The following is a 15,861-nucleotide window of genomic DNA, read 5'->3' as shown; positions in this document are numbered from 1 at the left end:
TCAAGACAAAATGGTCCTTGATGTCTTGAAAATAAAGGACAGGATATGCTGCCTCCTACCCCTGAAGGACTTAGAGGATAATTAACTAGAACCTGGGCAAGTGGAAATGCTATCAACCAGAAGTGAAGTCCAAGTCAACAAACACTGAGTTGCTAGGCTTCTGTGGAGGCCTCACCCACCCTTAGCTGGCAGCTGCTCCTGGTGGGCGTTACCAGGGTCTTGCTGGACCTGCCTGCCATCTCAGGCCTTGAGGCTGAAACCTGGGAGGTATCAAAGGAAAGGGAAAACTAGATGGCCTACATTTCTGCAGTACTCTCCTCGGGCCTCACCCTCAGTCCATTCTATGCGGTGGGTGGGGTGGGGTGTGGTCTTCCATAATTCTTTGATGGGAACACTCCCAAACTCCCACTGTCCTCTGGCACTGCTAATTTGACTATCTTTTGGCCCTCCCAGGCAGTTCTTTCTACAAGGTACCCATATAGCTATATTAAGTACTTTTCTCAGGGCCAGACCAGTGAGATGTAGGAAGGGCCCTGAAATGCACCTTCCCAGTTATTGCTATTTTTTTCTCAGGGGCATTAGAAGCAAGAGAAGTCACATATACATTGTATTTTAAATTCCTTCTATTATTGGAGGAAATGGGCAATATAGACCATGCAGTCTTGTGATGTCTGGTCTTGAGTCTCATGGCCTCTGTAGAAACTGCCATATTAAAAGAAGGAGGAGGAGGAGGAGGAGGAGGAGGAGGAGGAGACAAAGAAGAAGAAGAAGAAGGAGAAGAAGACAAAGAAGAAGAAGAAGAAGAAGAAAAATCCTTTCTATTTTAAGTATTTTATATCTCGCTTCTATTTTATGTATATGGATGTTTTCCTGCATGTATGTGTCGGTACATTGTGTGTGCTTGGGTTCCTCTGAAGCCAGAAGGCAGCATCAGATAGATCCATTGGAACTGGAGTTACAGATAGTTGTTAGCTGCTAGTGCGGGTTCTAGGAACCAAACTCAGGTCCTCTGCAAGAGCAGGAAGTGCTCTTAACCGCTGATGCATCTCTCCAGACTCCCTTTCATTTCTTAAAAAACGAGGGCTCTGGGAGTCATTTGAAACATATCCTACGGTTCTAAAAGTCACCATGGCTTAAAAGGATAGGCTTTGGTTCCCCACTGCAGGGTAAATCCCTCACTCATCCCTCCAGCCTCTTCTGACTCTCTGCTTTTCAGGATTCCTCCAGCATCCTCCCCCTGCTCTGAGCAGGGGCACTGGTGTGTGGTTACTCATCTGCCCCACTGGATCTTCAGGGTTGAGCTCAGAGAGGGTGGAGACAAGGCTTAGCTCTCTGCAGACACTGGAATTTAGAACTCGCCTGGCTATGGGAAAGAGGTTTGTGAATAGAAATGGAAGGCATACAGGTGTGAAATGATGACTTGCGGAACAACAGCTGCAGACACTGGAATTTAGAACTCGCCTGGCTATGGGAAAGAGGTTTGTGAATAGAAATGGAAGGCGTACAGGTGTGAAATGATGACTTGCGGAACAACAGCTGCAGACACTGGAATTTAGAACTCGCCTGGCTATGGGAAAGAGGTTTGTGAATAGAAATGGAAGGCGTACAGGTGTGAAATGATGACTTGCGGAACAACAGCTGCTTGTTGCAGAAAGATGTCTAGATGTGTGCCCCAGAATAATGACAGAAAGTTCAGCCCAGAGCCTGAAATCACCGCTCGGAGGTGGAGTCTTCTGCCCACACCGTGAAAAGCTTCTATATGTTCATCTTCACCTTTTGGACATGATTACAGGTGCTGACTTGATCGGTTAAAAGGAAAAGGATAGGGGTCGGAAAGCCCCTTTGGGAGTCGAAAAGCATTGGGGATCAGGGTCTGTCTCCTTAGAGCAGGAACACCGGACAGTTACTTATTGTTTTGACTCTTTAAACAATGAGCTCAACACACAAGGAAGTCCCAAAGCCCCAGTTAAGAATACTGAAAATGAATACAAGGGTTTATGGGTTAAGAGGGTTGCAATTATCATATAATATATAATAAGATTGATTGAGCACTTACCATATGTCAAGTGTATGTCTAAATGATTGACATGTATCAACTCAATCCTTAAAACAACCCCATGTGGGAATTGCTTGGATTATTCCAGTTTTATAGATGAGGTTTACAGAGACACGATTTTCTCAGTCATTAGCTAGTAGAGGCAGATCTTAAATTTAAGTCAACATAGGGGTTTGACTTGTCTATTTACCAAACAAGGACTCATCAATCCAAAATTTAAACAAACTGCCATGGTAACTCATATCTGTAGTTTTAGTACCCTGGAAACTGAGGCAGGAGACTTGCTATGAGTTTGAAGCCAGCCTAGGTTACATTACACAGTGTGTTCTGAGTCAGCCTGGGCTATGCGGGAAGACCCTGCCTCATTCTCCCCACTCTCCAGAAAGCCTCCCCAAGATTTCTGTCCTGCGGAAACAGCCTCCCATTTATACTGGCTAAGGTATAAGGTCCGGAGCCTAGCATCTCAGGCTCTTGGCATCTGCCTCCACTGTGCTCCTCCTGCCCTGAAACAGGGTATCCGTTCCCTAAGGCCCCACTGGGCTGCCCTCCCTCACTAGATTCCTGTCCTTCCCCACCATGCTGCTAAACCTTTTATGACTGCTTAGTTGTCCCTTTGCTGTGCCTGGAACTGCTCCTTTAGATGTTCTTGTGTCTTTTTCCCCATTGAAGGCAGACACAGTCCGTGTTTCCATGGGGGATGGGTGATCTTCTCATAGCTCTGTTCCCATGGGGATGAATAATCCTCACCTATCTTTGCCACACTCTTACCTTGCTCTAGAGTGCTCACTGTGTACCTGCTTTGCTTACTGGAGGGATTCAATGATGTCTGGTCTCAAGTCCAGCCTTGTTGGAGGTCAGAGCCACTCAACCTAACAACCAGAAACTGAAAAGCAATCTGTGTAATGTCTAAGTCTGGCAAGAAATAGCAAAGGGAAAATCCCATTTACAAAACAGAATATGAATATTTCCTCCCTCTGGCAGTAGCCCCAGTGTTTCCTCTCTTAACTGTCACCGGGAACATGGCTGTGGCTAAGTCTTGTGTCTCTTGTTTTGTGTACTCTCCATTTGCATCTTTTATGTCTTGGGCCAACAACTCTGTACTTTCTGTATCACAGCTAGCTACACAGCTAGCTACAGCTGTGGCCAGAAAGGTTCAAGTTCTCCTTTACCACACCCACCTTGTGTCCGCAGCTCCTATGCAGAGCCATGTGCCAGGCTGGTGCTCCTGAGGATCATTCCCCTCCTCCCTTCCCCTCCTCCTTTCTTCAAGGAAAGACCCAGATGTATCCAGAACCTTCCATGAACAGGCCTGAATATCCTTCCCTTCTGTCGTGTATCTCCATGAGTTGTAGGTGTTGGATGAAGAACCTTCTCTATTCCAAGCCTGTGTTCCCCTGTCTCCCTCCCCTGCTGGGCACACTTGATCTCTTATTTGTCAGTTAGACCTTGCTTAGACCACCCACCACCATCCCTGTCCCATTTCCTTCCTGGGATTACCACTAGCCATTCCTCAGACTTTGTAAGGTTGGATAACCTCCATGAATGGGCCTTCTTTGTGCCTCAAAATGACTCTTGTCTTATTACTTGGGAAAATTGCAACTAAGTTTCCTCCCTCCCTCCCTCCCTCCCTCCCTCCCTCCCTCCCTCCCTCCCTCCCTCCCTCCCTCCCTCTTTCCCTCCCCTTTTCTTTCCTCTGTGTAGCTCTGGCTGTCCTGGAACTCACTCTGTAGACCAGTCTGGCTTTGAACCTGCCTCTGCATGCTGGGATTAAAGGTGTGCACCACCACCGCCCAGTGCCTTTGCTCCATGAACCATCTCACCAGCCCTGGAACTTTCTGAGCGTTTCAGATTTTAAGATTAGGGATACTCAGCCTGTACTACTACATTTCAACAAATCTGAACAGATTTCGCAGGACGCATCTGTAAAGTTAGCACGTGACAATGCATCGTCTCCAAAAACACTGTGTTACTGCAATTCTACGGACACAGGTGAGACAGAGTAAACACTTCACCAGAATAATTCCAGTTTGCTATGCTGTGCAGGATGGGGGTGGGGGCTGGCTTCCATCTCTCAGCACTTTCCAGCTTGCTATGCCTTGAACACACCAGGCCAGGCCAGCCTCGGGGTTTTCACCCTTATGGATCGCTTTATCTAGAATGCTCCTTCAGCTTGGCTTGTCCCTTGACCTTCTTCTGGTCTTCTCTCAAATGTCACCTTCACAGGGAACCTTTTTTCATCCTGGTTAATGCTGCAAACCCCTGTTCCCACTTTCCATTCTTTTACCTTACCATTTTCTCTGAGGCCTTTTAGCACTGTCTGGTAGTCAATTTATTACCTATGGGGATTATGCTTGTGGCTGTTGTCCAAGTGTCTGGAATAGGGCCTGGCATATAACAGGCAGTTTGGGATGAATGAATACTGTCAGATGAACAGATGAGTTTCACCAGGTCAGTGAATGTTTTTCCATCATTACTTATATGCCTAGTGCCTGACACAGTAGCTGGCAAGCTATGGATGCAGGAAAAAGGAGGGTGCTTGAAGCACCTGTGAACTAGGTAGCCGTTCAAGGGCACAAAGGCAGAGCAAGGGTAAGAGCTGACTCTCCCGTTTGTCCCACTAGGAGTGACTGACTTGTCACTTGGAAAGGCATGTAGTTGTCCCAAAGCCCAGAGCACTGCCTCTCCTCTTGTATGGGTGTACCAAATGTTTATAATGTGTTTTATTAACGCCAGCGTTTCACTGCAAATAGGCCACAACAACTTCAGTTCTTCGGGGCTAAATCTGGCATGCAGGTGTCTGCCAGACCCTCAGAGAAGTAGTGAACACCCTGCACAAAGCTCCCATGCTCATCCTCAGAGAGCTTTTCCAAGATGCAGGCTGAAGACCTAGCTTCCTCAGAAGGTTGACTGTGTCTAGTCCCTTCCTTGGTCAGCGGACTATCTCCGCTGACCTTTCCTTCTGGGGACACCGGTCAGAGGGAAGCCATTCCCTGCCTCTTTCAACGAGGACCTCGCCAGTGCAGGGCACGGTTCGAGCCCCGCGCGCGGAAGGTGGGGGCGCGCGGTGGTTTCGCGCGGGGATGCGCGCGCGCGCCTGCCTCGCCTCCCTCGCCGGCTCCGGTGCTACGTGCTTTCTTTGTCAATGAGGCGCTGTTCTGAGCTGCAGTAGCACTCGCGGCCGGAGCCGGAGCCTAGCGATCGAGCGAACCAGCAGGGACAGAGACCCCGGCGTAGGGGCGGCGGCGGGTGGCCCGTTGCACAAGGCAGGGCCGCGGGGTTCCGCGTCTCGCAGCCTCGCGCTCGGGGTGCAATATCCAGCCCCGGAGAAGGGACCCGGGCGCCGCCCGTCCCACCCTCGCCGCACCGTGGGAACCCCATGCGGCGCCGGTCCCCGCGCGCGTGAAGCCGCGGCTCCGCCGAGTCCGCCCCGGACCGAGGCAGGACGAACGAGCGGCTGCGCCTCCCGCCTCCCTCCGGGCCATGGCCGGAGATGCCCTGTGAGGAGCGGTGCGCCGAGGGCTGGGCTCCCCGGCGCGGTGTGGAACGAGGCAGCGGCCTGGATGTGTGAACTGTCCCTATGGCTCTGCAGGAGGTGAAGCCCCAGGGCCCGAGCGATGCTGGGCCGACGGCGCGGGAGCCCAGGGACCGGCCCCGGGAGCGTGGTCTCTGCAGGGCTGGCGGGATCGCCGCGCTCTTCCAGGGCGTGAGGAGCTCCGGGGCCCCCGGGTCCCAGGACGCGCCGCCTCTGCGGCCGCTGCTGCTGGGACTCTTGCTGCTGGCTGCCCTTCCCGGGCACTGCTGGGCCGACTCGGGTAAGCACTTGCGCCCACGGCAGGGTCTAGAGCACCCTAACCGGTTGGTGAAGGGTGGTGGGCTCTTTGCAGCACCACTGGGCTTTTCTCTGCGCTTAGCACTTGCAACAGCGGGAGAACTGTCAGAAATCTGTCTCGGGAAAGGCATCGTGGGCGGAGAAGAAAGAGGCACGTTTTTATCTTTTTTCTTTTCTTTTCTGGACAAGTTGCAAATGCTTCCTGATGGTCCCACAAACACTCTTCGTTTAATTAGACGTGGCGTTGTTAGGACAGCCTAAAAGGGACCAGTGTAGTGGGATATGTTAGGAATGGAGTGGTTCACTGTGTTTTTTGCTTCCTGTTGCTAGTAGTGTTCACTTTGTCTTTGCAAGGAATGACCTGAGAGTTTGAAGCAATTTCTGTGACGAAAGAGCATTTTCCGTTTGCTTATAAGAGCCCCCCCTTTGGTAATGAAGATAATTGATTGCAACTTGCAAAAGGTCCAGACATTGATCAAGTGTATAACCTATTATTTGCAAGAGGCTTGTTTAAAAACAGACATGCTTGGCTCTCAGACTTCTAACGATCCTTCAGAAACAGATTTTGTAATTCCGTGGACAATTTTGAGAATCTGTTGTAAGTATTTGGGCGGAATTATTCTGCCGAAGTGCTTCGAAACTTGGACAGTGCCATCAGCTCTGGCCTTTGAAGTAAGGATGATTGCTGTGGCACCCGTACAGGACAAGCTTTTGTGTTTGTTGTGGAATTCTGGACTCTAGACACACTCATTTTATCAAACACCAACCTCTCACTTCAGGTAATTGGTTTCTGTAGTATTGCATGCAGCTTTTAGAAGGACCAAGAAGAACCCCCCTTCCCCGTGCGTGCCCCCACATGTGCGTGCCCCCACCTGTGCGTGCCCCCCACCTGTGCGTGCCCTTTCCCCACATCAGATTGAAATTCCCAGTTTTGAAGGAGCTTAAAACAGTTTTAAATTCGTATTCTGGTTGGCTATATCTATATAAATGTTCATTTTAAAGCCATTTTCCTTTGATTCACTTAAAAAGTCGTTGGCATGAGGGATCTGTGTGTCCAGGGATTTCTTGTGATCCTAATGGTTCCAAAGTTCAGTAGTGGACCTTCTGGAGAATCTGGTTCCCTGGCTTTAAATATGCAGCACGGTGCTGAGAGAGAAGTCACAGAGACGTGAAAGCCCCTTAGTGACCATCGGCTCAGAATCACAGAGTTTTTGGTTAACAAGCATCCAGTCCTTTGATAGTTTTGTAAACCATCTGAGAGCGTTTCGATTTTGGATGGTGTTCCTTTGACTGTAGAGAATGAAAAATGTTTAGCCATCTGTGATATGTGAAGCTTTGGCTCTGCTGTGTCGCCCAGTTCAGCCCCATGTCAGCCGATTTTCTCTGACAGAGTTTTGAATCTCTGATCTCCCTCTCAACCTTTGCACTTGGCTCCTAACCGACCGCTGAGACTTTGCTAGGCTCATCTTTCAGTCAGCCAGAACCTTATCTAGGGGACTTCTCATCTTCATCCCGGGTCTTAGCCTGGGACCCCCACCTTCCTTTTTCTGGTAGTGTACTGGTCATGAGGACGATGGGGAAAGCTATTAAAATAGTGTTCTCTGAGGCCCTTTATCCTCCCTCTTCTCATCAGATTCTCTATGCTTTGGGGGTGCCTTTTCTGCTGTCACCCTTGATGCTCAGTTTTCTGTGGACAAGGCCACCTGTGGATCACTGTCTGCCTCTGAGCTCTGCAGTGGCCTGTGGCTTGACCACTGATTCCCGTTTTATGGCTTCTTGGTGGCAACCCCTCCTTTCACACTTTCTCTGATTTTAGCTTTCTCCAGCCGAGGAGAGGCCTGGGCATCTCACTGGGTTTGTGGGGGAAAGCACTCTCAGAAGGGAGGCCGGGGAGGAGACACTCTTGCTGGGCACCTTTGACTTTCCACCAGTCATCTCATCTGGAGCTTGCTCTGGTGGGCAGCTGCAGTTCTGCTCTCCTCTGCAGTGTGTGTGTCTGATGCGGATAACCCGAGAAGTCCAATCAGCGACCTGTCACATCCTGCTTGAAGTCCTGACTGCCTTGGAGCCTGTCATTTGCATCATTGATGGTCCTTGATTTTTAACAAGGCTAAATCCGGCATTATGCCTTGGTGGAAAAAAATGGACAAAAATAGGTTTGTTTCTAGAAAATACTGCGCCGATTCCTAGCATCTTTGTTGCATGGTGTTTGCAGTGTGTTCCGAGCCGATTTCCACCACTCACTCCATGCCTCTTTGCCCTAATCGGAGACCTCTTTCCCACATAAAGGGAAATCTGCTGTCATGCTTAGTGCTCTCTTGAAGACACTGTCTCTGAACTCTGTCCCATGGAACCCCGGATCGCAGGCAGTCACCTCTGTTTTAAGAAAGAAGTTACTGAAGGCTGATGCCCTTTATTCTCTTCTGCCATCTGGGTTCCAAGCAACAATGGTAGTGTGCAAATCTGATGTCCCAACCTTCCTAACCGCCTCCCTGTTTGCTTTACATCTGCAAACATTTAATGTACCTGCTGTGTGCAGTGCTCATCCCCTCATGGACCCCTGCTCAATGTGACCTTGTCCTTTGGGGCCCTTGTTTCTCTCCCCAGTGTGAAATGGGGGTAATAAAAGCTCTAATCTTATTGGGTGGCTGACTGATTAGGTTTCTGGGCTAAAGTGCCATAGGATACGACAGTGCAGGACATGTAACTGCTCACAGAGTGCCTTCTGTTCTCATAAAGATGGAAGAAATTGCCTGCATGCTTGTTTTGCTAGATGGGAGGCTGGGGTGGGGGATACAGGATTGAATAAGGTGTCACCATTTTGCAGAAGTCTCTCATGAAGAGGGACTTGAATTCTAATTCTATGTGATCAGAGCTAATAAAGCCAGACTGTGGTTAACTTTAGGGAGAGTTGGAGGCAGGACTTTGTAGGTTCTTAGGGTTATTGTGGCATATAGGTTAAAGACAAGTAAAGGGCTCTTTGTCCCCAGGACACCGGGTAGAGGAGGACCCAGAACCCTGCCTTGCTCTGGAGCTCACATGCACCCCTCCTCTCTAGCCAATGTGTTCATTTTCCATTCAGCTTTGCTTCCCTGTTGCTTGCTGTGACTCCCAGGATGGAATAGGAGCCTAGGAAGATTTCAGCTTTCTTCCATTCTTTCCCTTCAGTTTGGCAGATTCTGGTAGATGGTAGAATATTATTTCAACTAAGTAGCTCACAGTAATTTGTGAGTGGCTGCTTTGTTTGAAGAAGGGTTTGCTGACATCTGGGGTTCTCCAGTTTAGTACTTCACAGGCAGGAGATAATTTTATGCTGGCTGTCATTCTTGCCCTTCTCCATGCTCCTTTACACACCACCAAGTTGGAGCCCCATTCCATAGATTCTACATTCTGTTCACGCACGCATGCATCCATTTGTCTGTCCATCCAGCCATCCACTCATTCGGTCTCTGTTTTGAGTATCTCAATATCCTGAATCCAAACAAGGTCCCGTCTTTATGTCATTTGAAAGTGGTTCAGTGCTTTCTAAACTTCACTGGGGCTATGGACCACTTGAAGATTCTATTAAAATCAGGTTGTGATTTGGTTGGTCCAGGACAAGGCCTGAGATTACATTGATGGTTGCATTCTACAGACCCCATTTGAGTAGCAAGTGATAACAAATAAATATGGTTAAGTCCTATGGAGAGAAGAAGTCAGGGTCTGTGTTGGCACCTTCATACCTGTTCTTATTTCTATTAGATAAAGAAGGAGTCCGGGATGACATGACAAGGGAGTGAAGACTGCACAGTGGCTGTGTGTGTGTGTGTGTGTGTGTGTGTGTGTGTGTGTGTCTGTGTCTGTGTCTGTGTCTGTGTCTGTGTCTATGTTTTCCAGGTGGAGGGAAAGGTACATGCAAGGCTTGAGGGAACTGAAGAGCAGCAGGGATGACGGTGCAGAGCTCACTAGTCAGAGGAAGACAGTAAGGAGTGATGCTGAAGAGGGAGCCATGTACAATATAGGTGATGCAGAACTTGCTGGCTGTGGCAAGGACATGGTATTTTCTTCTGGGTGAGATGGTGAGCCACCAGAACAACCCAAGGTGAGGATGGAGATGATGTAGACAGTGGAGATGGGAAAGGGCGGGGGTGAGGAGGGGAGAGTGTGGACATGCTTTCGAGATAGAGCTGGTGGAATTATGTGAAGTTTAAGGGTAGGAGAAGAAGAGAAGAAACAGCAGGCGGTTGCCAGCTGCTGAGGTATTCGTGTTAGCCTCGGTGACCTGTGAACGCTGGGTCTGCTGATGTGGAGGTGTTTGATGGTCTTGAGAGTGGCAGGGACAGAAGCTGCCAGTGGGCTCAGGCATCTCCAGTGGACTCGAAGGGAGGAACTGGGACTACGGAGAGGGCACCTTTCCCCCACGCTGGCTTCACTTGAGGCAGGCCTCTCTGCAGCCCCAGAGGACTGAGCTCTGGGAATGCGGGTGTGTCCCACCACCTCTCCTGCTCCATGAAACCCTTTTCTATAATTCTGAACTAAAGCGGACTTGGGTTCATGGAGGGTCAGACGGGAATACAGAGCCAGGTGTCTAGGCACATGCCTGTAATCCCAGTACTGCAGAGGCTGGCACAGGAAGATCGCCAGTTTAAGGCCAGCCTTTGACACACTCAGCGAGGTACTGTATAAACTAAGCAGAATTACCCCCAGCCCTCCTGCAAATAAAGACAAAAAAATGTGGATATTACATATAATCACATTTTCTCTTTCTTTTTTTAGCATTAAAGACAATGAAATACTAACTCTGGTGGCTTCCCCAACCCCAAATATAAGTGACCTAAACAAACCCGTTTGGAGTTTTAACTGGGTAGACCAGTTATTAGTGCTTTGAGGACAGTTGCAGGCCAGCTAGGGCTTCCCATTCTCTCACCCTGCCCCGGATCAGCAAAGGTCTCAGGAACAGGGGACTTTAACACTCGTGTGGAACAGGAGTTAGCTCTCCCGTCCTGAAGCGCAGATGACCTAGCCCAAGTCTTACAGTTCTGGAATATGGCCTGGGAATGTGCCAAGTGCTCATCCACACTACACCCCCTTTCATTTTCATTAACCTTTAAGCCTGTATTATGCTCCCCCATCTCTTTTTCAAACAAACAACAACTCTACTCTTCTCCAAACAAAAATGAATGGTTGGAATGACCCTAAAACATTTTTGTTGCTTGACAACATATGAGAGACGATTTCTAAACACACAGAGGGACACATTATTCAAGGTTATGGGATGGCTGCCATGGATGGTGACTCGTTGGGGATTTCAGGACCAAAGGAGCAGTCAGCACCTGGGTGTTGGGAATTAGCATTACCCCAGCTGGGGGAAAGTGGTGTTGTGTTGCATTGTTGGGGCATATTTATCAAGCACTTGGGGGATACTGGGCTCTCACTGTGTGGTGACTCGGGGGGAGATCAAAGCAGCCCAGTCTTTGCCCTTTAAGCAGCTAGTAGGTGGAGTGCCAGGTCAGTGAAGTACCCTCAGGAATCAGGTCAGGTAGTAAGACAGAAAGTCTCCTTCCTGTCCAGGGAGGCCATGGCTTAGAGACAGCCCTGTGAGGCACTGGGGTTGCAAAGGCCATCGTTGTGACTTTTCAATATCCTCGTTTTCAAAGGCCACCAACTAATCCAGACTTTTGAAATGTTGTGCTGAAGAGAGCACAATGAGGAGCCACAAGTTTTGTTTCTCAGACAGAGTAGCTTAAGTTGGCCTCAAACTTGCTGTGTAGCCCAAGATGTCTTTGAACTCTTAATACTCTGACCTCTACTTCCTGAGCACTGGGATCACAGGCATGCATCGCCTTGCCTTGTTTATGTGGTGCTAGGATCAAACCCAGGACTTTTTTTTTTTTGAGACAGGGTTTCTCTCTGTAGCTTTGGAGCCTGTTCTGGAACTCACTTTGTAGACCAGGCTGGCCTCAAACTCACACAGACCCAACTGCCACTGCTTCCCAAGTGCTGGGACTAAAGACATGCGCCACCACCGACTGACCCAAACCCAGGGCTTTGTGCATGCTGGGCAAACATTCTGCTAGCCTAGCTACATTTCCAGCCCCTTTTTTCCTTCTCCAAATCAAGTTTATAAAGACATAATTTATGGGGCAGTGGTGGTGTGTGCCTTTAATCCTAGCACTTGGGAGGCAAAAGCAGGTGCATCTCTGTGAGTTTAAGGTCAGCCTGGTCTACAGAGTGAGTTCCAGGATAGCTAAAGCTACACAGAGAAAGAAAAACCCTGTCTTGAAACACACACACACACACATACACACACACACACACACACACACACACACACACACGCACGCACGCACGTGACTCCTTTTAGGTGTACTGCCTGAGAAGCTTTTACAGAAGTAAACATTTGGTCCCTCATCACAATCCAGAAAACAGAATATTTCTGTTGTCCCCAAAGTATCCTACTGCGCCCCCAAAGGTAGACCAGCAGTCTATCCTTCCTCCCTATACTTTGGTTTTTCTAGATGGTCACATGAATGGAATCGCTAATGTGCATGCCCTACAGTGTTTAGTTTCTTTCACATTCTTGAGCATCATGCGTATCATTGCCTGCATACTATTTCTTTACTGCTTTTTAAATGGCAGAATAGTATTCTAGTACACCATGGTTTGCTTATACATATCGATGGACATTTGGGTTGTTTCTAGTTTTTGACTAAGGAGGCTTTGTTTGGACAATTTTCTTCCCCTTAAGTAAGTAAGGGTAGAATCCTGAGTCCAATGTTAGACCTGTGTTTAACCTTATAAAAGCTGTCATCTTTTTTAAGAGAGTGCACAATTTTATCCCAACAGCAACCGGTGAGAATCTTAGCTGCTCTTCGTCATCACCCTGGTACTTGGGATTTCTGACTGTTTTTCCCTTTAATTTACATTTCAACCACTCCAAGCGTTGCTCTGCGTTATCTCATTGTGGACTTAGTTTGCACGTTTCTTTACTACTAGTGTTATTATTGCATTTCTTTTCACATTCTCCCTTCCCATCTGTATCTCAAGTTGGAAGGGTCTGTTAAAATCTTGTGTCAATTAGAACAATTGGATTATTTGTTTTCTTATTTGAATTTTCCTAGCTAAGCCTTTATCAGATACTTGCTTTGCAAATGTATTTTTCCTAGTTTGTGGATTTTCATTTTTATCTTATTAATAGTATGTTCAAAGAGTGATGTTTTAATTTTGATTAGCTTTTTCAATTTTTAAAATTTAAGGGCTGTTATTATTATTATTATTATTATTAGTGTGTGTGTGTGTGTTGTAGTGTAGAAGTCTTTGCTAACCCTAGGTGACACTTCTGGAAGTTTCATGTCTTTTATCTTACTTTTAGAACTGTGATGCATTCTTTTAATTTTAATGTGCCATAGGAGGCAAGAGTCAAGGTTAAATTTTCCATAGGGACCTTTAATTGCTCCTGATCCATGTTTTGAGAAGAGTATCATTCTCCATTGACTTGTCTTGGCACCACCTGTGTGGGGTTTTCATCTGGAGTCTACTCATCTGCATTTCTTTCCTGATGCCAACATAAACCTATGATGATTTCTCTAGCTCATGACTTCTTAATTTTAGCGCCATGAACCATTCGTTGTTGCAGGGTTCTATGTTGAGAATTGTCGAGTGTGTTTTCTTGTCTTTGCCTGGTAGATGCTCCTCCTCCTTCCTCATCTGTGATAACAACGTCATCTTCCAACATTTCTATGTGTCCACTGAGGAGTAAAATCAGGCTCAGTTGAGTTCTGCTGTCCTAGCTTCATAGTCAGTCTTCGAATCAGTGAGAGTACTGTTTGTTTATTTGATTTTTGAGACAGGGTCTTACTCTCTAGCCTAGGCTGATGAGGAACTCACTACACAGATTAGGCTGGCTCCAAATAGTGATTATTCTGCTGCAGTCCTGGGAGTATTGGAATTGCTTGCCTGGGCCACCATACCTGGCACATGTGTCTCTATCTATTCAAGTTCTTCTTTCATGTGTGTGTGTGTGTGTGTGTGTGTGTGTGTGTGTGTGTGTGTCTGTATTTGTGTATTTCATGCTTTTTAAGGCTTTGATAAACAGCACTTAAATGTTTTTTTTTGTTTTGTTTTTTTTTTTTTTTGGTTTTACTAGACAGGGTTTCTCTGTATTGTTTTGGAGGCTGTCGGTCCAACCGGGCCTCGAACTCACAGAGATCCGCCTGCCTCTGCCTCCCGAGTGCTGGGGTTAAAGGCGTGGGCACATAGAAATGTGATTGAAGAATGTTAATTTTCGTGGTCTGGAGAGCTTGCTCAGTAGGTAAAAGCACTGACTGCTTTGCAGAGGACCCAGGTCAATTCCCAGCACTCACATGGAGGCTCAGAAACAGCTGTAATCAAGCTTCAGGGTGTCTGACACCCTTTTTTGGCCTCTGTGGGACTGTATACACATTGTGTGCAGATCTATGTGCTTTCAAAGCACCCATACACACAAAACAAACAAACAGACAAATTAACTTTATAATCATTTTAAGTTCACTTTAGTTTTAGTAGCATTTTGTAAAATTTTGAGGGTTTTAAGCTGGGTGGTGGTGGCACACGCCTTTAATCCCAGCCCTCAGGAGGCAGAGGCAGGCGGATCTCTGTGAGATCCAGACCAGCCTGGTCTACAAGAGCTAGTTCCAGGACAATCTCCAAAGCCACAGAGAAACCCTGTCTTGAAAACTCGAAAAACCAAAAACAAAACCACCACTACCAGCAACAACAACAACAACAAAAAACCAAAAACAAACTTTGAGGGTTTTTCTAAATGAAAAATCATTCCGTCTGTGATTAAAGGCAATTTTATTTCTTTTAAATCTGTACATTTTGAATTTTTTTCTTACCCGACTCACTGACTAGAACTGCCAGCGTGCTGTTCATTAGGAACTAAGAGTGTGATGTCCTTGAGTCGATCCCATCTGGAGGGCCACATTCAGTCTTTCACTGTGAGGTATGCTGCTGTGTAGTTTCAGTTTTGTCTTGCAGGAACACCTAGTCTGGGTGAAGAAGCTCCTTTCTTATCCTAGTTTGCTGTACATTTTTATCATGGATGAGTGTGGAATTTTGTCCAATGCTTTGTCCATCTCTATTAAGATGATCACAAGAGTTTTATTTGTTAGCCTGTAAAAAGGCAACATAACTGATTTTACAATCAGTTTATGCTGCTGGCATAAACTCCAGCTTAGTCATGGTGTGAGTTCCTTCTGGGTATGGCTTTTGAGTAGTTTTTTTTTTCTTTTAAATATATTTATTTGATTTCATGTGTGCCTGAGTGTATGTGTGTCTGAAGTGCCCTGGGAGTTAGAAGAGGCACTGGAGTTAGAAACAGTTGTGCTGGGAACTGAATCTGGGTCTTCTGCAAGAGAAGCAAGTGCTTAACCACTGAGCCATTGCTCCACCCACTTCTAGTAGTTATAAAATGAAAATTTAAAGTGCTAGGCTCATGAGAGATACTAGTCTATTGTGGTGATTTGAAAGACTATGGCTCCCAAAACTAGCGGCACTATTAGGAGGCGTGGCTTTGTTGGAGTAAGGATGACCTAAAGGGGGGAAGTATGTCCATGTTGGGGTGGGCTTTAAAGTCTCCTTTGCCTGAGCTACACCCAGTGTGGACAGACTTTCTGCTGCCTGCAGATCAAGATCTAGAATTTTCAGTTTGTTTTCCAGAACCATGTCTGTCTGCATGCTTCCACGTCCCACCATGATGACAGTGGACTAAACCTCTGTCAACTGCCCGCACTGTGGGCAGTACCACCCCTGGGCAGGTGGTCCTGGGATGTGTAAGAAAGGTGGCTGAGCAAGCCGAGGTGAGCAAACCAGAAAGAGGCTCTCCTCCATGACCTAACCAGAAAGAGGCTCTCCTCCATGACCTTTGCATCAGTTCCTGCCTGGGGTTCCTGCTTGAGCTCCTGCCTTGACTCCTACAAGCTGTAAAATGAAATGAAGCACTTTTTCCCCAAGTTGC

General features: G+C 47.3%; 1 protein-coding gene across 5 annotated transcripts in view; it reads left to right on the top strand.

Annotated features, from left to right (window-relative positions):
* Positions 1-5,171: 5,171 nt before the first annotated feature.
* The window catches only part of Kiaa1549l (KIAA1549 like), a 268,939-nt gene continuing 258,249 nt past the window's right edge, over positions 5,172-15,861 (top strand). For 3 of the 5 annotated variants that reach the window (XM_013121632.3, XM_013121626.3, XM_013121620.3), the window contains exon 1: positions 5,172-5,868. In XM_013121632.3, the coding sequence (XP_012977086.1) occupies positions 5,634-5,868 (235 nt within the window). In that variant the 5' untranslated portion in view covers positions 5,172-5,633. The remainder of the gene's footprint in view (positions 5,869-15,861) is intronic. The other 2 variants (XM_005064840.4, XM_040745942.1) reach the window with 2 other exon arrangements.

This window comes from Mesocricetus auratus, unplaced genomic scaffold (genome assembly GCF_017639785.1).
Source record: "Mesocricetus auratus isolate SY011 unplaced genomic scaffold, BCM_Maur_2.0 Super-Scaffold_100004, whole genome shotgun sequence".
NCBI classification, from domain to species: domain Eukaryota; kingdom Metazoa; phylum Chordata; class Mammalia; order Rodentia; family Cricetidae; genus Mesocricetus; species Mesocricetus auratus.
This window is presented reverse-complemented; position numbering and strand designations above follow the sequence as displayed.